Genomic DNA, 25539 nt, shown 5'->3' with positions numbered 1-25539 from the left:
TATATAAATGATAATCAGACACAGACCTTGAGAAACGGGTCTGTTTTACAAACTGAAAGACGCACGGGGGTGCTGGGGATGTGGGGGGAGATCCATTTAGAAGTGGGAGATCCATTTGACCGTGCTAGAGTGAGGTAGTACAGCCTTTCCCAACCTGTCACCCTCCAGATGTGTTGGGCCTGCAACCCCCATAATGCCCAGCCACCATGGCCCAACACAGCTGGAGGACATCAGGCTGGGAAAGGCTGAGAGAACGAGTTGTTGCCAGGCATTTACATCCAGATGCCAGTGTGGTGTAGTGGCAAGAGTGTTGGACTGGGAGCCGGGAGATCCGGGTTCTAGTCCCCACTCGGCCATGGAAGCTCACTGGGTGACTTTGGGCCAGTCACAGACTCTCAGCCCAGCCTATCTCACAGGGTTGTTGTTGTGAGGACACAATGGAGAGGAGGAGGATAATGTAAGCCGCCTTGGGTTCCTTGCAAGAGGAAAAAAGGCGGGATATAAATGCAGTAATAAATAATAAATAAATAAGATGGGGACGGGATGACTTTTCCTTTGCTTGTGTTTTTGCTGGGATGGCGGTGATGCAGCTGCCTACTGCCTCTTATTGATCCATCTGGAGAGCCCTGCTGGGTCAGACCCAGGGTCCATCCAGTCCAGCATTCCATTCACACAGCGGCCAACCAGCCGTCAACCAGGAAGCCACAGGCAGGACAGAAGCACAACAGCACCCTCTCACCCATGTTCCCCAGCAACTAGTGAACACTCCAGCAGTGGCAGAGGCCCGAATGACATCCCCTTTGCTACTGGGCTGCTGGCAGTTTGAGAAGAGTTCCTTCTAGAAGGGAGGTGGGGAGCTCTTTGAAACAACTCCTTCTGCTCTGGAGGCTGGGGGGGCGGGTTGGCTCTCAAACTGGTGAAGGAGGCTAGAGTGCCCTTCAGGGATCTTGGGTTTGTGGTGGGCAGCTCAATAAAAATGTCAACCCCGTGTGCGGCTGCTGTGAAAAAGGCAAATTCCATGTTAAGCATAATTAGGAAAGGAATTGAGAATAAAACTGCCAAGATCGTACTCCCGTTATAGAAATCTACGGTGTGACTGCACTTGGAATACTGTGTACAGCTCTGGTCACTGCACCTAAAAAAGGACATTATAGAGTTGGGGAAAGTGCAGAAAAGGGCAACTCAGATGATCAAGGGGCTGGAGCATCTCCCCTATGAGGGAAGGTTGCAGCCGCTGGGATTGTTTAGCTTGGAGAAAAGGTGAGTAAGGGGAGACATGATAGAGGTGTACAAAAGTATGCCTGGTGTGGAGAAAGCAGATAGAGAGGCATTTTCCTCCCTCTCTCATAATGCTCGAGCCCAATGGGGTCATCCCGTGAAGCTGATGGATGGGAGATTCAGGATAGATAAAAGGAAGGATGTCTTCACACAGCGCATTGTTAAACTATGGAAAGCTCTACTACAAGATGTAGTGATGGCCACTAACTTGGATGGCCGTAAATGGGGGTTAGAGAAATACCTGGAGGCAAAGCTATCAACAGCTACTAGTCCCGATGGCCCTGTGCTCCCTCCAGTACTAGAGGCAGTGAGCCTATGTACCCCAGTTGCTGGGGAACAGGGGCGGGAGGGTGCTGTTGTGCTCATGCCCTGCTTGTGGGTTCCTGGTCAACAGCTGGTTGGCCACTGTGTGAACAGAATGCTGGATGAGATGGACCTTGGTCTGATCCAGCAGGGCTCTTCTGATGTTCTTATGCTCTTAAGGTGTCTCCCTTAATACACCTTTAAGAAGACAGAGGCCCTCTTTACCTGCTTGGGGTCACCTGCCTTTCAGCCCATAGCATCCCTGTCAGTGAATGCACTGCCAGTTTCAGAAGGGTTGGGTCTCCTGTCTTTGAAAGGCTGAGCCCTCGCTCAAACTAAGCTCTCAATATTTGCCTTTATTTTTTCCTGCTCGTTTCTTACTTCCCCTTAAGAATGGGATGTTGCTCTCTCTCCATTCTTGAGCCTGTATGCAAGGTGAAGTTTCGGCCAACTACCCCCCTGGGATTCTTTTTAGTGCTAGGTTTGAGGCCCATGAAGTAATAATGATGATGAAATGATGGTTGTACTCAGAGCTACTTCAGTGTAAGTGCACGAGGTGGGAGCTCTAAGTGTACAATCTTCCGCAGCTGAGGGCTAGATGGGCAGGCAGATGTGAGTCCTGGTAGCTCTAATGTTTAGTAATTAAGCTGTAAGGATAAGGTGGGAGTTGAACTGGGAACTCAGTGGGACATGCCCTGGGGTCTTTCAAAAAGTGGTTTTCTAATAGCCCCGTTTTCCGTGCTGGCTAATGCGTACCGAGTGATGTGGTAAGTTGGATCTTTGGAGTGAGGGGTGGGGGCAAAATTCCAGATCCCCCGGTTGCTGAGATGATGAATCCTTTGCCCCAGGCTGGGGGCTGCATGGCATTAATGCTCTGGTTTCCCCTTCAGGAACATTCCCAGAGGATGCAAGCATATCGAGTGTCCCCAAGCGCCGTCTGCAGTTCTCTGTCCAAGTCCATTTCTATGAGTGGCATCGACAGCTACCCAGATGCAGATGGTGAGTAGGCAGATGCTGGGTCAGCTTCTTTGGCCTCTTGGCAGTTCCTCCCATGACTCAGCACTTTGGATGGACAAGGTTTGGCAGGCTCTTGCTATTGGAGGGGCGGAACAGAAGGCCCTCCCCTCTCTTGGGCTGCAGTCCTATACACAGGGCCAGTGTCAAGGGTAGGCATGGTTGGGCAGCTGCCAAGGACCCACTTCTCACCCAGGGCCCACTGACAAGAGCCTCCCGGAGTTGTTCCTCCTCGTCACCCTTGCCACCTGCCCGTTCGCCCCCCTCTCGCTCTTGCCCAGACAACCGTGGAGGGGGGGAGGAGGAGCAGGAAATGCCGCTGCTGACTTGCTCCCTGGCTCGCTGCCTGTCAAGCATGCAAGTGGGAGCCATGATGAGAAAGAGAAGGAGCAGCGAGAGCAGCTGGGGACCATGGCGGCGAGAAGGCAGACTCACTGAGGGAGGGGGGCCCCCACGGAGGGGGCCTTGCCCCGGGGCCCTCCAGACTTTGAGCCTGCACTGCCTACACACCCAGGGTGGGTGAGATGGAGACCGCTGGGGGTGTTAATTCATCCAGACATTGTCCTCTGTTTCCCCTGTCATTCTTCCATCTATTCTCAGACCATACAAAGTCCACCTTTTTAAAGAAAAACGGAAGAGGAGTGTAATCCCTCCAAAAGATTTGTTTCAAATGAGAAGCAATATACCAATATCGCTAATAAATAATAAATAAGCATAGAGGCTTTAGTGCTGTTCATCCTTTTTCTTTAAGAGGCATCGTTCCAATATGTGTAGCAACGTATTGGACATATTGGCGAACCTCTGGACGCACAGCACATCTCCATAATTACTTGTCCAAGCTGTGCCATTCGATACCTTTCTCTGTGTGTGTGTGTGTGTGTGTGTGTGATTGATCATTTAATTAGTGCTGAAATACATTCCTCGCTATAGTAAAAAAAAATCTGTGCTGTTGTGCTAAATGAAAGAGCACTCATTTAAAAAAAAAAAGATTTTAAAAAATTGCTGTCTTCATTTCTTGTGGCGGGAATGGGGGGGAGAGGCCATGGCACCCCTGAAAATTGCTCCATTGCCTCAAGGGTCCTTTGTGGTGGGTGGGCTTTTGCACTTCACCAGGAAAGGCCCACCCCCTTTAGAGTGATGGAGCCTTTCCTCTCCACCCCCACTCCTCTTGCAATCCAATGGAGACATTAAACAGAGGGGGCAGGAGACGAAAAAAGAACGATCTGGTGAATTGTCCCTCCCTCCCTCTCTCCTCCACAGAGCTATGTCACCGCTATGGCAGAACAAAGGGCAGGTTCTGAGGGGTGGGGGGAGATTTATGGTGGGAAAATGGTATAAAAGGAAAGATTCAACAGCCGTGTGCGTCCCTCCCTCTTCAGATTACTCTACCCTGCTTTTTCTAAAAAAAAAGAAGCGAGACATGCCCACTCCTGAAGTCACCTCTGATTTGGCCGTGGTTGCTTGCAGGCGGCGGGCCCCTTGCACTACTGACCCAGAGACATTTTGTCCGGCTATTCCATCTTTTCCTCCTTAACAGATTTTTATTTAATTTTTATTCTTTGAGGAAAGGAAAAAAAGGTGGAAAAAGTGGTGAGAAAAGAGAACAGAGAGGGTTAGAAATGGAAGACATTTCCTGGAGCCTGCCCCTCCACCCCCAATAAAATTCTGTGAATGAGGCAAGGCAATTGCATGATAACAGCCTCATCTGCAAGCACCGCTTGGGACCTGTATACCTTATGTAAATGAAGCGGACTTGGAAAAATGGCTTGTCTGTCACGAAATTTAGTCGGACATCGTGCCCTATTTATATATTTATTTGTTACGTTTATATCCCACCTTTCCTCCAAGAAGCCCAAGGCAGCACACGCTATCGTCCTTTCCATTTTATCCTCACCACACCCTGTGAGGTAGGTTAGGCTGAGAGTCAGTCAGTGGCCCAAAGTGACCCAGGGAGCTTCACGGCTGACTGGGGACTAGAACCCGGATCTCCCAGCTCCCAGTGCATCACTCTAACCACTACACTACAGTGGCTTTCAATTCTGCATTATTCTGATTTTGTTCAGGCGTGGGGAGGGGCTGGGATCCCGGCAGGGTCCTAAGGCCCCACCCTGAGACAAAGCAGGAAGCAACAAAAATATATTACTTTGGGAAAGTTAGTTTCTACCATTTATAGGCCTTTGGGAGATTCACCACTTGAGACTCTGCTTTGGCTTGTCTGGGCTCCTTGCATGATCGGGCATTGAAACAGCCTGGGACCAGGTTATCTGAAGGTCGGTCTGCTCTCAGGCAAACCTTCCCATCATTTCGGATTCTGAGGTCTTCCTCCAGGTGCCCTCTGTCTTCAAAAATTACCTGGAAGGTGACTGGAAGATGGGCTTTCTCTGTGGTGGGACCCTAGCTCTGAAATTCCCTCCCCAGAGAGATGGCAGCATTGTTACTGTCTTTATAGGTGCCACCCTGTTCACCTGAGGCTTTTAATTAGTAATTAACTTCCACTGATTTGCTGTATTTATGATGCTGTTGCTTAACTTATTGTTGCTCTGTTTGGTTTTTTTAGGATTTTAGTGCTATTGTTGTTTACTGTTCTGATTTTAAATGGTATATTGTAAGCTGCCTTGAGAATCTTTTAGAAAGGTGGGATACACATTGTTTAAGAGTAAATGTATGTACCTGCCCGGATCATCTTCAGGGGTTCTTCTCCAGGAGCCCCTGCCAAAGGAAGTGAGGTGGGGGGCTACTAGGAAGAGGGCCTTTTCTGCTGTGGCACCCCAGCTGTTGAATGAGCTCCCTAGAGAGGTTCACTGGGTGCCTGTGTTGTACTCCTTTTGGCACCAGGCAAAGACCTTTAAAAAAAATTTTCCTAGCATTTTAGCATGCTAGTCTTTTAGCTCTGCTGCTTTAAATCTGTATTTTAAACCTCTGCGTTGCTGCTAGGTTTTATTCTGGGTGTACTTTTAAGCTTCATATTTTATATTGTTTTACGCTGCACTCTGTGGTTTTAATTTTTGCGAACTGCCCAGAGAGCTTTGGCTATTGGGCAATACAGAAATAAATAAATAAACAAGCAAGCAAGCAAGCAAAATCTGTGTTCTCTTCTCTTGCCAGAAATTTCCCTTTATGCTGATGTGGAGGACCTGGCCAATGGGTAAGTAGCAGTTCTTGCCCTCTGAAAAGGAGGGATATCAGTTTGTGGTTCCGCTACTGCCCTGGAAAGACCCCCACTGGGCGGAGATGGGGTTGTTTTTCTGCTGTACTTGTAAAACCCTCTTTGCATCTGCACGGATGTGTTATTTGTCCTTTCCACAACAGGCTTAACTTAGGGGAAAAAAAACACTGCCGTTAATTATTGCTAATGGTAACCTTTCTCACAGAGGATCCCCTGAGAGTGCTAGACAGACCTCAAGAACCACTCCTTCCCGGCTCCCTCCTGGGAATCACTGACACTGTTCATGCTTATTTTTAAAAGAAAGGAGTGGGGAGGAAAGGGAGAGCTAGGGGGGAGAGAATACCGAGGTGCTGCTTGTCCTGACATCTCCCTCCTTCTGTCTCTCCCAAAGAAAATAACCAGTGCTGTGGTGTGTGTGCGTGTGTAAGCGAGGTCTTCTAGGAAGACCTGTAGAATCTGTGATGGGCCAAACTAAAGGCAGCCCCCCAGCCATTTATGGCGGCCCCCCACGGACTCAATAAACCTCTTGTTTTGCTGCCTGACAAATGCAAGTGGTTGTCAAGCACAAATCATGGCTGGCTGGCTGGCTGGCTGCATCTGGCTTGATGGGTCGCTGGTTGTGCAGGCGGGTGTGCAGGCCTCTTCTGGGGAGGGACCACAGTGCTGTGACAGAGCACCTGGCTTTCCTACAGACGGTTCCAGGGTCTCCAGCAGAAAAGATCTTGGGTAGCAGGGCCACCAGGAAATATGTAATAGTAGTAGTAATATTTACATTAAACATTAAAATACAATATACAAAGTTTAAAAACAATTTACATAAAAGCATACTGATAGTATATACAAACAACATATAACTAAAAACAACTTTGAGCTAAAAACATTTTAAAAATCCAACAATAAAACATTTTATTTATTTATTTATGTATTGGACTTTTACCCTGCTGTTCATCCAAGAAAGGCTCCCAGAGTGGCTTACAAAGATTAATAATGAGACAGTCCTTGCCCTCAGGCTTATAGTCTGAAGCACAGGACACAAAAGGGAAAAGGATTGGGGGGGGGGGGGAAGCAAAACTCAGACACCAGTTCTTAGTTTCAAAGTTCTTTGAGATGCTCCTTCTGGCAAGGAGGGTGAAGCAAGCACCCTGCAGCTTTTCCTTCTCTGGCCATTGTATGGGGCCAGGTTGGTCTCCCTCTTGCTGTGATGTTTATCTTCGGAGGCCGTGTGTGTGTGTGTGTGTGTGTGTGTGCGCGTGTGCATGCGTGCGTGTGTGTGCACGCGCGTGCATGCACAGCTTCCCACTGGTCCTTTGGCTGATGGATGAGGCCACAGTCTGCAGTCCCAGGGAACGGTCAGTTGCGAGCGGTGTGTTCATTCTGGCAGGGAGAGGTGAAGCGAGCTGCTCCCTCTCTGGCTGACATATGGGGCCAAGTTGTTCTCCCCCTTGCCGTGACGCTCTTCCTGGGCAGCGGGTGGCGCAGCATCCCAGTGGTTCTCTGGCTGATGGAGGTCTCTCTCCGCCTAGTTAGATTCTGGCTGACCATCAGGAAAAACGTCCTGACTGTTGGAGCAATACGACAATGGAACCGATTACCTGGGGAGGTGGTGGGCTCTCCCACCCTGGAGGCGTTCAAGACGAGGCTGGACGGCCATCCGTCAGGGATGCTCTGACTTGGATTCCTGCATTGAGCAGGGGGCTGGACTGGATGGCCTTGCAGGCCCCTTCCAACCCTACTGTTCCATGATCCTATTATTCTAGTCCTTGGAGAAGTGCTGCCACTGCAAAAGCAAACTATGCAGCATTCCTGAGTGCTTGACTGTGGAAATACTTTGAAAAGAGAAGCTCCTGCCTGCCCTCTTGGAGGAGGCATGACAGAGAGCCCTCCTGACCTCCACTGGCCACCCGGGGCACGGACAGAGTTGTGAAAGGGAGGGATTAAAGATGTGACAGAGACTGAGAATGAAACACCAGAAATTAGTATCACAATCCACTCTTGGTCATTTAGTGTTATGCTGCTTAGCATATGATAAAACATGTGGTGGTGGGATTTTAATTTTGCTCCAGGCAGCGTAGGAAACAAAACAAACAGGCTTGGGGTGGATCTGCCCAGGGGCGTTGCTAAGTCTGGGCCCATGAGGCTGCTGCACTGAATCTATTCTGCAGAGCCCTCAGTGTCCACTGGTGCCTATAGAAGTGGTTTTTTTTTCTCCTCAGCTTAATTGCCATGCAGGGGCCATTTTTCAAGGGGGATTGCAGCTGGGGAGTGAAGGCTTAACTCTACCCTCCCCACGTGTTGTGACATCCCCCCTCAAAAAAACCCAACAACTTCCCTTGCATGGTAATTCAGCTTAGGAAAAAAAACTTTTCCCCGTTGGTTTGGGATGATCTGGGTGAGGGTGCTGCAAATTAATTGAAGAATTTACTTTATTTGGGATTATTTGGGTGAGAAATTAGTGGACTGGTGTTGCCTCTCATGAAATTTAAATGATTCCTAGTGATGATTTCTAAACTTGTAGATATAGATATAAATTCGCATATGCAGATTGTGAACAGATTTGTTTCCTGTGGGCCTGGGCCCTAAATCTTTTAAATTTGGATCTGCCCCAGACATTTTAGAAATTTAAGTGTAGAACATGTTTGGGTGTGTTAAATAACGTGTCAACATTTGGGTGTGTTAAATAATAATTTTGAAAAGCATGCATTTTATGGAAAAGGCCTAGTGAACCAGAGCACTTAAACTCTGCAGAAGATGCACCAGACAGGGATAATGGAGACGTCAGGGAGCCCCCAAACCCCCAGGATTCCCAAACACATCTTTGTGTCTCTTCCCCTCCCTTCTCTGAGTTTGGATTACAGCCTCTTTCTCTGTCTCCATATACTCTGCAAAGTCTCTGTTCTTCCCCCTCACTGCCCTGCCAATTCTGATTCCCATCTTCATTAGGGGGCCTGGCTGGTGGGGGTGCTGGATTTTTTTCCCCCTATTTCATTGCCTCTCTTTAGGAAGTCCATCTTGCCTTGGTTTTTGTAAAGGCTTGTCTCCCTCCTTTTACATCTTTTAGTACTCCTTGCTAAAGGGACACATGGCAAAGGTTTACTGCAGTTTGGGGCATGTTGCAAAGTTTAACCGCCACTTTTAACATTGCTTTAAGGGACATCGGGCCCTGTTTCAGCAATACTATGCCCTGGATGCATTAAAGGTTTAACTTGAGTTAGGACTTGCCACTATTTTAATCCTGGAACCCCTCTGCAGTTCCAGACCTGAGCTGTGGAACATGAAGAAAAAAAAAATCCATTAAGAGAACACTTTTTCTGTCACTGCACTGTGAGTTGGCACACATCTGGAATCTTGGGTGAAAGTCATCCAAGAGAGTTCCAAGTCATCCAAGAGTTCTCCCAGTCTCAGCATCATCTGCAATGTGAGAATAATAATAACACTAATCTACCTTAGAGGGTTGTTGTAAAGGACGGCTGAGCATATGAAGTGATTTGAATGAGCTATATAAATAATAATAGTAATAATATATGGTTATTTATTTATAATATTAGTAGGCCGCCTTTCAGAGAGGGAACCCTCCCAAGGACCTTATAACAATAAAATAGACCAATACTGTGATAAAACAGCACACATTTCATAAAAACAACAAAACACCAACAATAAAGACATCTGGCCTAGACAGTACTAAATAATAAACTGTAATAATAATGAGCTGTTACCCCCATCTTGGACTTTGGAGGCAGGCTGGGCTGCATGAATTGAGGTAAAGATAGGAGCAGAGAGGGACTCCGTGGGGTAGGCTGTGAAGCCCCCAACTTCTTTCCATACCCCCAGTGACTTCCAGCCCCCTCTTGCTAACTGCTTGTGGAGCTTAAGCAAACAGAGATGCTTCTACGCGACATCTCCCCAGCTGGGAATATGAGCAGGCGCCCTCTGAGGTCACTGGGGGCCGCCGAGGGAGTCAGTCCCTCCCTATTTCCTGCCCTCAAAACAATAACAACAAAAAGGGGGATTGTTTGGCGCTGGTAAGTGTCTCCGTGCCTCTCTGTGAGCTCGGTTTTCTCTACCCTCCTCCTTTCTCACTCTTCCCTTCCTTCCATGCTTTCAGCTTCAGCACCGGCAGCTGCGGGCGGCTGGACGCCACCACGGTGGAGGCCAAGGAGCCGGTTCACCCGCAGAGGGAGGGGTCCACCCTGGGGCGGACCCTCAGCTTCTTAAAGAAGATGACTGGGAAGTCAAAGGTAGGGTCGTGGAGTTCTGAACGAGGTCTGTGTGTGGAATGTCTTTGTGATGCTTCCGTTGGCCGGACAGCTAATACCCAAGTAATATTTATCCTTGATTCAAAGTACTCACATCTTTGGGGGGGCTGGGACTTAAGCGTCTGTCTGTACGTTACCTCCCGGTCCCCCTGATTTAACAATTTGATGCCCGCAGCAGTGGAAATGAATTCCTTCCATCAGTTTCTTGGTGCAGATTTCAAAAATGAACACAGTCTGCCCAGTTCTTTTCCAATATATTGTTCATTCCTGTTTGTCCTGCTGAGAAGTAAGCGTCTTTGCTTTAGCAACTTCCTAACCCTTCTGTAACTATTTCGCAGGCATTCGTCATTTGCTTCTTATGCTAATGCCATATGGTCAATCTATGTGAGCCATCCAGGATTTGTGAATAGGATTCCCCCCCCCCCGCTGTTTTTTTTTTTTTAATTAATACTAGCCTGAGGGAGGCGTGATTTGGATCAGGGCCAGAGCCCCACAGAAGAAGGGGTTTAACCTTTCCCTGCATTGTTTTCCTAATGACCCCACCACACACCTTTTCCAAAGCAGGGTAAAACATACAAGTGCCATCTCCCCCAAACCCTTTTTTAAAAAAAAATCTAGTTTCACCCTAACAATAGGTATTTTGGCTCTGAATGTATGTCATTAACACTCTATAACAATGTGGGCAGGGGATGACGAGGACACATACATGAAAATCCCAGTGAAATCCAGCATTGCCACCCCAGTATCTTGTATTTGCATTTATTTTGTTTCCTAGGTTTCCATCCCTATTTACCCAAATACATTTGATGCTTATAGATTCTTCCTGCAAGAATTATATTAAGGATCTTCTCCCTTAGTCTGAGTATTTTACATTGGACCGTGCAGCTGTGTTATTGTGTGAGTGCTTTAATGCAGAGCAGAACCTGCTGCTTTTTAAAAATTATTATTTCAGTTGCTAAGGTTTAAGATGTTTCCAGGGTTCATGTTTTTCTGCAAATCATGCGGCCATAATTCCAGGAGTCTGTGAGCTGGGCTGGGATTACTTAGCGATGGAGAGAACTGCATTCTGTACCTGCTCAGAGGGAACTCCCTTCCCTACTGTCTCATGCTCCCAAGGATTGAGCACTACCAGCAACAATGGGCTATGGAGCCGAGCCGGCGTGAGCCTTGGCTCACATTTCATCCTTGTACGGTACCTGTGTTCACGCCCTGGTTGTGTCTGTTTTGAAAAGAATCGAATATGTAGTTTTCACAATGGCCGTCGGTTTCCCGTTTCTCCCGCACCATCCTGGAAGCCCCACCTGCCCCTTCCCCGTGCCTCACAGGCAGGCTCAGTGTCCAGGAGCCCTCTGGACCTGCTCTTCCTCTTTGCCATTGCAACCTGCTTGTTCACCTGCTTCTCGCTTGTTCACCTGTCTCATCGCTGGCTGAGACAATGGTGGTGGTGAGAAGGAGGAGCCGTGGATGCCACGGCCGACTTGCTCCCAGGCTCTCCGCCCGTCAAGCGAGCAAGCAAGCAGTGGCGGCCCAAGACCTTTTGCTGCCTGAGGCGAAGGACAAGATGGCACCCCCTACCTTTCCATGTTCAAAAGCCAATTGGACAGGCAGATGGATCTGTCTTCAACACTGATAATGGGTCAGTATCCTCCACTCCCCCTGAAGGCAGCAGGCTAACTAAGGGAGCGCTGAGCAGGCTGCAAGGCCCATAGCTCTCTTCTCCAACACCTTGCTGCCGCCTGAAGTGACTGCTTCACTCTGGCTAATGGTAGGGCCGGCCTTGCAAGCCAATAGTAGCAATAATGAGAAAGATGAGGAGCGACAGCAGCAGGTGAAAATGACAATGAGAAAGTAGACTTACTGAGGGAGGATGCCATTGAGGGTCTTTCCCAAGGACCCTCCAAAACCTGGAGCTGGCACTGCTCACAGTTCTTCCAGAGCATTCACTTGGGCCTTGGTTGATTCCTTGTCTTGATGTGTAGATCGACCGAATTATATTGCATTCATCTGTTTTGACAATTCCAGTTAATGCTTTACAAGTTGGTTACATTTGGGAAATGTCCTTCCTGGTTTTGTAATTTTTACTCCAGTGCGGTAGAAAGAACGACAGGCACACAACTGCTAAATCTTTAGGTTTTGCTGGGACTTTGAGGTCTGCTAAGAAAAAATAGCTCCTGTTGTTGTGTCTCCGCGGGGGAACAGGGTACACAAATGAGCTCTAGTCCTTCCCGTCATATCTGCAGTGGCCCTGAATTGGCTAAAATCAGAGTATTTTTACTCTAAAATAAAAACAAATAAAATTGGTGGGGAAAAAGTGACAAAACAGTTCAGGAGGTGGTGCTGTTTCCTCATGCTGTGAACAAGGGAAGTGAAGTCTACCATTTCGGCCAGTTTTACTGCGGTGTAACCTTGTCATGGAGCCAGCACTACCAGCAACTGTGGGCTATGGAGCCGAGCCAGCGTGAGCCTCACATTTAAGTCTTTCTAGTTTGCCTTCTGGGAGAGGAGTGTTTTGTGACTGGCCACGTCCACCATGTTACGAATGGGCAAGCCCTTGGTAGCCACAAAATTGTCTAAAAATTCCAAATGTGCCCACCAATCCAAAAATGTTGGGGACCCCTGGTGCAATGCGTAGTTCTGCTTCTCCTGATTCATACTTGAAGCACTGGTGGCTGAGGCAAAGGATGAGTAACTTGCCCAGGGCCATCCAGCACGTCCATGGCAGTGGTTGAACCCCAGGCTACCATATCTAAGCCATGCCTCTTTAGTCACTGGATCATCAGCCGGTAGGGTTTGATGCTCGAGAGACTGATGGGCTGAAGCCAGATGTCAGGAACCCCAAGGTTTGGGCAAGATCACCAGCTATGTTTCCAAGGTCCGGCCCTGATGAAAGCCTTCCCACAGGTGGTTTGGAACCAAGGGATGCTGTTGTCCTATCCAGGCACACGAATGAGACATGCAGTATAAGAAAGCAGCTCTTTTACCGATGACTCGAACCAGTGGTTGGAAGTTGCAGGGAATCAGATTTTGGCTCAACATTAGGAGAAACTTCCTAACAGTTTTTAAGCTAGGAGTGGACAACCTTGAGGGGTCCAGGGGCCATTTTCCGTCCCCCAGACCTCTGCAGGGGCCGTACTCCTGCTGCTGTTGTGCTGCTGAAATTTGGCAGTGTGGCGACAGCAAAAAAAAAAAGGGTGGTTTGCCACTGAGATTTGGCAGCAAACTACAACAGAGTCTGAAAAGGGACAAATTGAGCTTGTTTTAAAGCTAAATTTATCCCTTTTCACACTGACAGGTTTTTTGTGTCGGTGTGGCAGGGCTGCGCTAAAGGCCAAGGGAAGCCAGACGCAGCCCGCATGTTGCCTGCCCCTGGGTTAAACAGAGGCTGGATGGCCATGTATCAGGGATGCTTCAGCTGCATGCTGCCTTGCAGAACCTGCATGTAGTAGGGGGCTGGACTAGGTGATCTCCAAGCTCCCTTCCAACTCTATGATTCTATGACTTTTTGTTCTTGGGATGAGAGGTTCCTGTTTGAGTGCAGGGTCTCTCCAGAGCCTGTTTGGAGGGTCAAAGCAGGTTGTGGAGCCCTGGTGAGCCCCATCCTCAGAACATGGACTTTTATTTGTTTAGTTGGACTTCTACCCTGCTTTATCCTATAGGTGGCAGCAAGGGGACAGTACAGAGACATAAAATATCATATAAACATAAACATAAAAATACAAGACTGCCTGACCCCCCACTTGCCTGTTTGGTTGCTGCACTCATCAGAAAATATATTCCTGGAGATCTGGCCTTGATGGCTCGGAACAGGCCTTTAGGGTCATGGCGCCCGCTCTCTGGAACTCCCTGTAACTACAAGTTAGGCAGGTGCCAACCCTTCTGGCTTTTCAGCACCTACTGAAAGCATACTTTTTCCAACACGCATTCCCAGAAAGGTAATCTTGTCTTCTGTATCTAGTAATATTACACAGTATTTAATTATGAACTTACACTGCATTATTTTGTACATGGCTTACAAATTCCAGTTAATGTAAGTGATTCGATATTTAGGAATTGCTTACATTAATAGAAATTCATAAGTGATGTACAAAACAATACACACACACACACATAGCAAATTGAAGCCCATGAGAATTCACAGACAAAAGCACAGGAGAGCTGGAGATGACAAAGCTAACGCAGCCCATCCGGACTCTGGCTTTTCAGTGTTTTCTGTTGTGAAGACATAGGATCCATTTTCTGGTGCCAGCAATGCTGCAGGCAGTAGCCACTGAACATGGAATTTTTCTGGAAGGATGCTGAAAAGTGTTCTTTTTGACAAATCTATGGAACTTGCACTTTTATGTGAACGGCAGGACTAGAAAGTTCTCCAAGCCAGCATCCACTCCTCGTGAAGTGGGTGAGTTCCTTATTAGACAACAGGGGCGCATAATGTTTTTGGCTCTGAGGGCCGCATTGGTAATCCGCATAGGGCCAAGCGGGGGCTGCAGACACATTTGCGCACGTAACACATGCACACGTGCGCACACATAAACACACACACTGCTGAGGTGGGGGAGGCTAAGGCCTCCTTCACTCCCCCCTCCCCATTACCCCCGTGGACATTGCTGCTATTGCGCCACCGTTAGCCAGATGCTGTGGGGTTGCTGGGGCAGTGGAGGAGACTTCAGCCTCCCCTTCAGGCATCCTTTTGCACCGCTAATGTCGCTGTGGAAATGGCGGTTCTGGCTGCTACAGAGTCGTCAAGGGGAGGAGAAGCTTCTACCTTCCTCCTCCTGTTGACCACTGTTAGCCACGCGGAAGCAGTGATGCTGTTCGGCAGTGGCGGAGAGGGGGCTGCATGTGGGCCATGGGTCGTGATCCCTGTTAAATACAAACCAGGATTATTTGCAGCCAGCAGAGCACTCAGGGAGGTGAAGTGCAAACCTTGGCAGGGGTAGGATGGAGTGCTGGCGCAGGCAGATCCCTGGGAGGGCCGGTCTGGTGGAGGGCCCAGTTGCAGCCGGGGCCTGAACTGGTCTGGAGCAGGGCAGAATCAACGCAGGCTGGGTTAGGCAAGCATTGGTCAGAAGGGACGGCAGATAGAGAGGGCAGCAGGAGGACACGAGAGGATCAGGCAGGACTAAGGTGCCGCACGTGCAAGGGCTGAGTCTTGCTGTAACCCAGGCCTGTCCTGGAATTGTTTCTAGCTGAGCGAGGGGCTCCCTTGCCAGATCGCCTTCAGTGGGGCATGCAGTGAAGAACTTCCCGGTGGATTGTGCCCCATTCAGAGAGGCAGTGTGGTGTAGTGGCTAGAGGGGACTTTTCCCATCTGCACCGAGCCACCAAACCTATCAACTTTGGGCCCGTCACTGTCCCTCAGCCTAAAAAGGTTGTTATGAGGATAAATGGTGGGGGGGAACTACCTAGAACATAAGAACTTCAAATGAGCCCTGCTGGATCAGACCCAGGGTCCATTTACTATGGCATTCTGTTCACACAGTGGCCAACCAGCTGTCGACCAGGAACCCACAAGCAGGGCACGAGCGCAACAGCACCCTCCCGCCCTTGTTCCCCAGCAGCTGGTGTACATAGGCTCACTGCCTCTGGTACTGGAGGTAGCACATAGCCATCAGGACTAGGAGCCATGGATAGCCTTCTCCTCCTCCAGGAATTTGTCCGACCCCCTTTTAGAGCCATCCAAATTAGTGGCCATCGCTACATCCTGTGGTAGTGAGTTCCATAGTTTAACTATGTGCTGTGCGCATAGTGGCATACACCACTGTGAGCTCTTTGGAGTGGGATAAAGATGTAACAGGTAGCCTTAATTTGTGTGTGTGTGTGTGAAGTGTGTTGTGCTAGGATGTCGCACAACCATCTTGCACCCGCAAAGAGCCACAAGGGACACCAGTACACAGACCAGTTCATGGCTTGGCTGTTCCTGCCGAGATCTCTGTGGGGAGTCCCCCCCCCCCGCCCCGTCGTTCACTGAGTAACTGCAGTCTGCCCCCACATTTCTGGGATTGGTGAGATGGGGCTTGGTCTCAAAGCTGAGCCCCACAACCTCTTTACTCGCAAATCGGTGACTGCCTTGACAAGGGGCTCCAGGAGCTGCCGTTTCTCAGCCACCGAGCTTGGCCTTTCCTGCCACTCCGACATCCCGGGCTTCACGCTGCCTCTCTCTGAGTTCCTCAAAAACTCCCGTATCTCGTAGAACAGCTGCCGGGCTGGTGAGGTCAGAGGAAGCCGCGTCCTTTTCCTTCCTCTTGCCAGGCCGAGGGGTTTGTTTACCCAACGGTTACCGACACCGCCCTGGCCTTTTTTTAGCTGTAGTGCTTTGGTTTGGAAGCCGTTTCCTGCTGCTGTGCCCTGGGGAGAGCGGGGCTTTCCTCACACGTTTAGGACCCTCAGGGCCAGAGGCGGACCTGCCACGGCATGAGGCAAGAGGAGGAGAGGGCGGATTGTGGGAGTCAAGCAGATCTAAGAATGCAAGAAGAAAGGGGCCAAGCGCCCCCCGAGTGCATTGTCCTGTTCCCAGCAGTGGCCAGCTAGACGCTTCTGAGCAGCCCTTGAGTAGGGCAAGAAGGCGACAGTCCTTTCCTGTTGGTTGTTCCCAGCGTCTCACACTCAATGCTAGAGTGCCTCTAAACATGGAAGCTCCTCTTAGCTATCATGACCGATGGTTACATAACATAACAGGCAAGGACCTGACCTGGAGGGTGCAAACCAGCGGGACGTTCTGTGCGGCTCCCTTTCGTTTCAGAGCAGTTTGTGCAGAAGAACTTCGCACTGGGTTGTGCCCCATATACAAGGCAGTGGGTCAAATGGATTTCGTCCCTAGTTCCTGAAATGTCTTTAGATGGCCCTGGGAGGAGGATGGGCCAATCTGGAACATAGGGAGCTGCCTTGTGCAGAGTCAGTTCCTTGGTCCATCTAGCCCAGTGTTGTCGACACTGACCGGCAGCAGCTTTCCAAGCGTGTTTCAGGCAGGAGTGTTTCCAGCCCTACCTGGAGATGCCGGGGATCGAACCTGGGGCCTTCAGCATGCAAAGCTGGGACTCTGCCAGAGCCATGGCCCCTTCCCCTAAGTGGCTTCCATGTTTCCTCAAGGCAGCCTGTATGAAACCTCCACCCGCCTAGTCAGTCATCACCAAGATTCCCTTCCCCACCTCACTCCTTGCCTCTCTCTGGGTTGCTCTCTGCATTTTCTCCCCCTCCCCACTGAAATGCCTGTTTCTGGCAAGGGGGAAAGGAGAAGGGAGAACCTAGGGGTCCTGAGGCTGGCCCCTTAATGTAGAAAGCCCCCCAGAGTGGCCAACAATTTCTAATATCCGGGCTGTGATCATGCACTTATCCGTCTTGGGCCAGTCATTTCACGATGCCTTTGTTTCAGTTTTCTGGGCATTTCCTTTTTTCTTGACATGCTCACAGGGAAAAGTGCCTTGAAGTCAGCAGCTTTGGCCTGAGATTATTATCCTCGTGGATGGAGCAGTAGTTTAGCCTAGGATTCCGGGTCTAATCTCTGTCCTGTGCCCATCTCTCCTTCCTTCCCCTCCCATCGCCATAAGGAAGGGGAGGAAATCTAGATTAGCAGCCAGCTGTTAACAGGGTTAAACTCTGCTTGGGATGTCTTTGATGTGAAAATGCTCACCCTTTGTGCCATTGTGGGCTGCTGCAAAGTCTAGCATCTCCTTGCAATTACATTCCTGACTGGCCTTCTAAATTTGGAGAAGGGTGGGGCGGGGTGGTGGTGGGAATATTTAACACACACGCACGTAGGAGTTTAAATTCAAATTAGTAGCTTGGGTCAATTCTACTCTAACTGCCAGCTGGTTTCTGACCTAAGTCCTGCACTCCCAGAAGATTATATGTAAGGGTAAAAACTGGCTGCTGCTTGAACCCTGTGAATATCCTTCCTCCCCCCCATAGCCATTGATCTAGGGCTGAACCAGATGTGACATCCTGTGTTTAAACGCTGATCTGCCCCAATCATATATGCAGGGCCTTTTCTCTGGTGGCATCCTGCTTTTGGAACTCCCCCTCACCCCTCTTCCATCTATTTGGTTGGCAGTTGAGCCATTTCCTTTCTCAGTCCTAGGTGACAATGGTCTTATTGTCTATGCTTTTGACAGCATTTGATTTGAATTCGCTGGGTTTTTTTTTTTGGCTATGTTTCGTTTTCTTTCTCATTTATTTAATTCTTTTTCATGCATTGGTTGTTTTGATAGTTTTAAATAATTTATTTACTTAATTCTTACATTTATATGTCACCTTTTCCTCCAACTAACCCAAAGTGTTGTACATGATCCTCCTCCTCTCCATTTTATCCTCACAATAACCCTGCGAGTCATTGGGCCAGTTCAAACATAACAGTGGCAAATCATGTGTTAATTAACTCGATTGCTAGGGATGTATGGACTGTGCAAGCCACTTCCAGGTTGCAAAACAACCTACAAACACCTGTTCATAGGTTGTTAGCATGACATCCGAGCCTGTTCACTTTGGGTTGTTTGTGGATTAAACCACCCAAAGTTAACCTAAGAACAAATTGTAGGTTAACTTTGGGTTGCTTAAACCACAAACAACCCAAAATGCCCAGGTTGAGACATAACAACCTACAAATGGGATGTTTGTAGGTTGTTTTACAACCTGAAAGCGTCTTCCACACACCAAGCATCCCTGGCAAATCCTGGGTTAATTAATCCACGATTTGTCACAGTTGCATGCAAACCAGGTCATGACTGGCCCAAAGCCACCCAGTGGGCTTCATGGCTGATTGGGAACTAGAACCCGGACCTCCCAAGTCCCAGTCCAACACTCTCACCATCATACCACACTGGTTCTCTGATTATTGTAGCTTGCCTTAGGGAGCATATAGTTGAAAGCTGAGATTAAAAAATATTTAACATAAAAATATTTAAATAATAAACTGAGTCGCATAGTACACGACCCAGTTTAATATAAAATGGCTGCATGGGTGAAGGAAACGGAGCACTCACCCCATAGGCTCTAACCCCATGTTGAGCTTGCTACTGGAGCTGGAGTTTGGCTGAGAAGCATCTGTGGAGGACAGGGTCTGTGGAAGTAAGCCATGACCTGGGAGGGGACTTAGCAAAAAGCCCCTTCACACACCTCTTCTGCTCTGAAAATTGCCCCTTCCCACTTTATATGGGACTGGAGTGGACCTGAGTTAAAACAAGCAGGCTGCTTCCATCTAGGCCCCATCTACGCGAGCCTTTTACTCTGGGGTGGCTGTGAGTCGAGGTCCCTCGGGACAGACAATGCAGCCATCACTTCGCAGCCATCCGTGGTTTTCTCCTGGAAAATGCGGATTTCCAAGGAGGGGTTTTGCTGCGATATTTTTTGTTTGCTGCGGGTTTCCCCGCAGTTGTGAGCCGTCTGTCCCTTCCCCAGACCGACTTTGCATTTTGCGGTGGGCATGTTGTAGGCGTACGTAGTGCTTCTCTCTGTGACGCCCCTTTACTCCCCCTGTCCCTTCGCAGCTGCGCAGTTACAGAGGCACAGAGAGGCGTTTTCATTTATTTAATCACGCTTTCGCACATTTTTGCAGCTTCGTATTTTCCCAACGGTTGCTTTCCGACTCAGTGCCCAAGGGGCGGGGGGGGGGGTTGGGGGAGGACCAACATCGCTCCAGCCACCATTTTGGAGCGATGGGTAGGCACGTACCGCTCACCCTTGTGAGTGCAAACCTTCGCGAGAGTCTCAGGCTGGGGAACGGACAAACAGATGGCGTGGAAATGAAGGAGCACAGAACACCCACTCTTTACCTAGCAAGGGACAGAAAGACACAACAGAACCCCTAAAATACAAGACAGCCACTGCAGTGTCACACCCCCATGCTCACGGGACTGCACAGCCGCGCATTTAAGTATAATGGCAAAAAAAAAGGGCACGGCGGAGTCTGTTAGGGAAGCGTGCAGTAAATCGCCAGTGTATCACAGCAGAAGCTGAAATCCTGTGCAGGTGCAATGGAGTGAAAGGCGAAAGCAGTGCCATGTAGACAGGGCCCATGTTTACTTGAACCCTGAACTGCTGTGACATCACAGAATGGTCAGTAATGTACCCAGTCCTGTAAGAGGGTGGTGGAGGGGCTCTTGTATTGTCTGCTTCAGGCACCCAAAGTGTCTTGGGCTGGCCCCGCCTTAGCTTGCATTAAGCTCAGACTGCAGGGGAGGTCTGGCCAGGCGGTTATTTGATCTGGCACTCAACAGGACTTTGCTACTTGCTTATATGAGCTTGCTTTGGTTGACTGTCCAAAGTGTGCGTGTCTGTGTGTGCGTAATGGTCACTGTTGTCTCAGGGAAGAAGAAGGTGTGAATTCCTTACTCCTTTCTTCTCCAGTGCACAGTTCCTTCCAGGAAATCTGGGGCTGTTACGAAATCGTCATTCGGAATGGATTTATTTTTATTTATTTCTCTTTCGCCAACTTTAAAGCGGTCGCCAGCTGATTTGGGTTAGAAGGGTAGAAAAACAGCCCAGCTGTTCCCCACCAGACTGGGAGGACATGGTGTGCTGTGTGTAACGATTGCATCAGGCCCTTTTCACTGTCTTAAGGCAGGCTGAATAAAAACAGATTTGGGAGTTCAAAAAGTGGTGTGTTTGCACAGGTGGTTCCCGTCCTTCTGGCTCAGTACTCAGTACTTCGCTTGAGTGCTAAAACAGAAAGGGGGAACCTGAGCTGAGGCTGTTTTCATGATGCTTACATCAGGGAGTCTTCTATGCGGTCCTCGAAGTGATCTGTGCAGTGATGAGTAGCTTAGACACATGACATGTTCTATGTTCAGCTGCCACCAAGTGTTTCTGGTGGCTTCAGCTGGCAGCCACTGGCCAAATCTGGCCCTTGCACCTGACTTTCATTGGCCCCATCGCTTTCTGGCAACGCGCCCAGCATCACAGACAAGTGGACCATCAATTGACTCTTGAACTCCCTGCTTTGGCATTTTTCTACCGAGGCATTTTACCTCCTATTGCTTCTAGAAGACAGGAGTAAATGCGTCCATGCTGTAGAGTAGCCTCCCTCAAACTAGCACCCTCCTGATGTGTTGGGCTATAATTCCTATCACCCCCAGCTGTTGGTGTTGTTGGGGATGATAGGAGTTGTAGTCTAACGTATCTGGATGGTGCCAAGTGGGGACAGCTGTTCTAGCATAGCCTCGTCTGAATTGCTGTTTTGATGTGGTGGTGGTGGTGGTGGTGATTTTTTTGAATGTGTCTGTCTGATCCACGTTGTGCCTTTGGCAGTGAGCACTCTTCCGCCTCTCTGTCTGCAGGTCTCAGTTGTCTTTGAACAGTGCCACTGTTAAGTGAAGCTGGTTCAGCCGCTAACGGGTTCCAGATGGTTGTTGTTTTTTGAGGCAAGAGACAGGGCGATGTGCAGCTGAATATGTAGCTGGGGTTTGGCTGTTCTCGTAGGGCAGCTGCTAGGGCTTTGTCGTTTTTTTTTCCTTTTTGGTGACTTGGAGCCATATGGTTCTCTGAATATAATAGACCTGTTTCTCTTCTGATTTTGTGACTGGCTTACTGGGATGCCCACTTCTCATGGCTATAAATCAAACTCAAGTAAGCTGGAAGGACAGGCTTCCCATCCAGATGAATCTGCATGTTCATGTGCATGCATAAACAAATTAGTCAATCCCTGACCCCCACCCCATCATGGACCAGGACCCTGAACCCTCATTCTCAGAGGATCCTGAGCCTTTGTCCTCTGAGGAAGATCCAGAGATAACAGCTCAGGAAGAGGATTCAGTCACAGAAAGGCATCACAGTGTTCCCATCTCCTTGGGACCAGTGGAGGCTGCCTTGTTATCATTGGACTTTGAGGACTCTGGCCATGAGGACACTCACATGCCACAGCCATTCCTATGTCATTGCAGTTTGAGGCTGCTAAAACAGGCTGGACCCCTGTGAAAGACAAAGCTTCAATTAGTGTTGCGGCCGAGCCAACCATCCTAAATTCAGACAAATTCCCACTTAAGGCTCATTCTTGATCTGCTCCTTGTTGGAGCATCATATAGGCAACCCCTTCTGGCTTCCAGCCCCAGCAGCACTTGGAGCTTTCCATGGTGCTGATCTCTTCCCACCTTCCTCACCTCGGAAACTTGGCCTAACCTGAACGCTGTTCAAGAGCTGAACCATAGCAGATCCCTGCAACCCAGGCTACAGCACAGAACCCATGGCCTGAAATGGTACACCACCCTGCCTTTAACTTAACTCCAACTCCAGCTCAGACGTTAAAATTGTTTGACAAATGGATCTGTTCCTTAACATTTATAGACTAAATATGATAGTAAGGTATTTGTTGTATGTACCTCGTTTGCATGTCAGGGCTACCAAACCATGAGTAGACGTGAATGAGTGGGAGCGAGCAAGAGTTGTTGAGTCATGCAAACCAGGCCTTTGTCATGCTGACTGGCCTCCCCAAAAGGCAGCCGTGAAAACATGCATATTGGCACACCCCGTGCTGGCTTCAAGGATGGTTCAATCATTTGTATGGAGGATTGCACCAGGAATGCTGTGGGCTGCATTGCAAACCCTTAAGAGTAGTAGGGTTGGCATGCCAGGCCTCCCCAGGCTCCCACCCTAAGATATGGCAGAGATGGAGCTAAGGGATATGGGTGTGGCTGAATGGGATAGGAGACAGCATCTCGCTCCTCAGGGTGTGGAGGCTGGCTTTGCTCAGTGGTTCAGGGGTGGAGCTTCTTGAGCACTGGAGGTGGAGCTAACAACAAAAGCTCTCAAGCCAAGCGGAAAGTGATTTCACCCCTGGGCTCGTTCCCCTCGCCCTAAACTCTTACTACTTCCTCTGAAGACCCTTCCAACTCTATGATTCTGTAACTGGATTCCTGCACTGAGCAGAGGGTTGGATGCAATGGCCTAAATGATCCCTTCCAACTCTATGATTCGATGACCCTAAGAAAGAAGCTAAAGTCCTGAAATGGCAGGTCATGCCCTAAGAGCTAGCAACCCTATATAAGGCTTCTAGTCCTTATGCCTGAGAACCCTACTCTGAATAGTATACCGGGGGGGAGAGATACTGGTCCTGGGACCATTTTAATATAGTCTGGATTCTTTTTGCATGAGCAGCGCTGTGCATGATAGGTATAGTTACCAGGTCCAGCCCGTTTCGACCCCTGCCCATTTCTGCTAATAAACTGTGGGCATAATGCTATACTAGTTAACTTCTCACCATCAAGTTCTTGTCTTGTAATGTCGGCTTTAGAGGTGGCAGAATTTCGGGGCCATGCTATGCAGAATGAGGCGCTAGATAGGTAGAATAAGGCCTGTACCACTTCAGATTGTGTTCAGGTGTGTGTGCTTTTATTTTTGAATGCTCTCCCATGTAAAAATCTTCCTATATAAAGTAAATTAGGAAACCAAACAGAAAAGCCTAGTGTCACTGGCTCCTGGATGTGCTAGTCCATTTCACTGAAGGAGTGCCTTGTTTTGTTTGCTTGTTCTTTTCAATGCAGGGGGGCATTCAAAAATAGGGCACCTTGTACTTGCATTTTAAAGTGCTACCGTTCAGAATTTTGCCTCTTCATTTGCAGAATGCATAGATCAGACAGGGTTATCTTTCCTGTGACTGATCCCCGGATACCTCTTGCCATAACTGAGCAAGGCTGTTTGTATCCCATGTATCTGCAACTGCAGTGCATGAGTAAAGAGCTTAGTAGCAGTTGTAGAATCCAGAAAAAGGACTCTTAGCAAAATAAGAACTCATGTTTCTAGCCCTTAGGACTGCAAAGATACGCTTGAGAGCAGGAAGGCTATGCCTACTGAAGTCCAAAGGGGGAGGGGGAGGGTTAATTTGGACTTAGAGTGGTCATGGGTGTCTGTGTGGGGCGTGGGGGGTGCTTTCACTGCTGAAATTAGTTTTTTCTTCCTCTCCATAGCTAAGAGGAGAACTAGATTATGTAACATGGACCCTGCATGTTGACTTGTTTAATGTAATACATGTTTAATTGGGTCACAGAACTGTGCTTTCTGTTTCCTTGGTGCAGAATTTGGATATTCTTTATCTCTTTATTTTGTTTACCATAGTATATTCATAGCCCTGTATTAGGGCATTCAACCAGCATCGTTGATGGCATCGTAGAAGTACACATGGTCATAGTCCGTTTATTTCTGTACCGCGTTTTCCCCAATACATTGTGCCCAAAGTGGTTAACAAAACACGCAAATACTATTGCCATACTTATAATACAGCATTAACTCCATTGCAGGTCATTTAAAACATGTAAAAGTGAAAATAAGCATGAGGACATACCAATAGGCCAGCTAACAATATCCACTAGCATTAATGACCTATAATCGCATTGAACGATTCACTAAACAGTTCATGTTAAGAGACCTAACAATGAGCATCTTTACACCAGCCTAAAATCCCGCATTTAAAATGGAGCTTTCTGCTTCCACTTTACATGGAGGATCACGGTGGACTCCCTTTACACGTTCTTCCCCCCCTTCCCCCTTTATCTGAGTCTTCGTTATGTTTCATTATACAGCCACTAGATGGCGCTGTGGTCTAGCTCCCCTTATTGCAGGTTTTCTTCTTTTTACAGAGGGAACTCAAGCGGAACTCAAGCGGGGTAATTTGACAGCTCAGTATCTCCGATCTTTTAAAAAAATGGAATAAAGGCCATTTAGCAGGGGAGATGCCCTGGAGGTTGATGACGTCATCTAAAGGGCCCACAAACTTCTGTGAATGAGCAATCTCAATTGCAGGATAAAAGCCCCCTGTGAAGAAGCCCAGTAAGAGACCTCCTCCACATCCCACTCACAACCAAAAAGGGAATGGAAAAAAAACACCAGGCACTTCAAGCACAGCAGAAAAAGACCTTCCTCTCATTGGGGTCTCATCACTCCCCCCGCACACGCACACACCTCAAAAGAAGCAGGAGCTTCTTTATGATGGCTTCTAGTGCTGGAGACATGGCAAGGCGGTGGAAACAGCCAAGCCTTGATGGCAAACAGGGTCTCCTCTCACCATTCCTCCTGACAGCAGCTCACCTATGCCTAACCATGAGGCAAAGTGGCTACCCAGAGTGACAGGTCCATTCATTTCAGTTGGGCTTTTTCAGGAAAATATCCCACTGGATTATGCCCCATGTTGATTTCCAGAAAGACGGGTGCCATTTTGATGTTCTGCCTCTGCCACTGAAATATCTGGGGCCAGCTCTGGAGAATTAAGAATCCCAGGCAGAGGGACTGAAAGGCAAATTTCCCTTTTAAGACTTGTTCTCCCTGTACCCACCAAGTTTCTCTAGGGCTCACATGACTGCCTTGTTGCCGTGACTGCTTCTTTTTTTGCTTTGTCAATATATATATATATTGTTAGCAAGTTACATTGTCTGACCTGCTTGGAGCAAAGATCTGCATGTGACTTATTAAAAATAAATGATTCCACAGAGTTCTCATTTTAGAACGTAAGCTGTTCCTGCAAGTAGGAGTTGTGATGACGGGAATAGAAAGGTGACACTTTTGGAAGGAGAAAAGTTCTGAAATGTTGTTTAGCCGGTTTACAGCTAG

The 25539-nt window shown here is 48.5% G+C and overlaps 1 protein-coding gene across 2 annotated transcripts in view; it reads left to right on the top strand.

Moving 5' to 3' along the window:
* ARHGEF2 (Rho/Rac guanine nucleotide exchange factor 2) overlaps positions 1–25539 on the top strand; it is a 169813-nt gene that overhangs the window by 46133 nt on the left and 98141 nt on the right. For both annotated transcript variants that reach the window (XM_084823678.1, XM_084823679.1), the window contains exons 4-6: positions 2472–2580; positions 5701–5740; positions 9864–9996. In XM_084823678.1, the coding sequence (XP_084679804.1) occupies positions 2472–2580; positions 5701–5740; positions 9864–9996 (282 nt within the window). The remainder of the gene's footprint in view (positions 1–2471; positions 2581–5700; positions 5741–9863; positions 9997–25539) is intronic.

The sequence above is a fragment of the Heloderma suspectum genome, chromosome 17, assembly GCF_057233095.1.
Source record: "Heloderma suspectum isolate Gila_16-S chromosome 17, 16-S_ref, whole genome shotgun sequence".
NCBI classification, from domain to species: domain Eukaryota; kingdom Metazoa; phylum Chordata; class Lepidosauria; order Squamata; family Helodermatidae; genus Heloderma; species Heloderma suspectum.
Note: the sequence above shows the minus strand (reverse complement) of the source record. Positions and strands in the feature narration are given on the sequence as shown.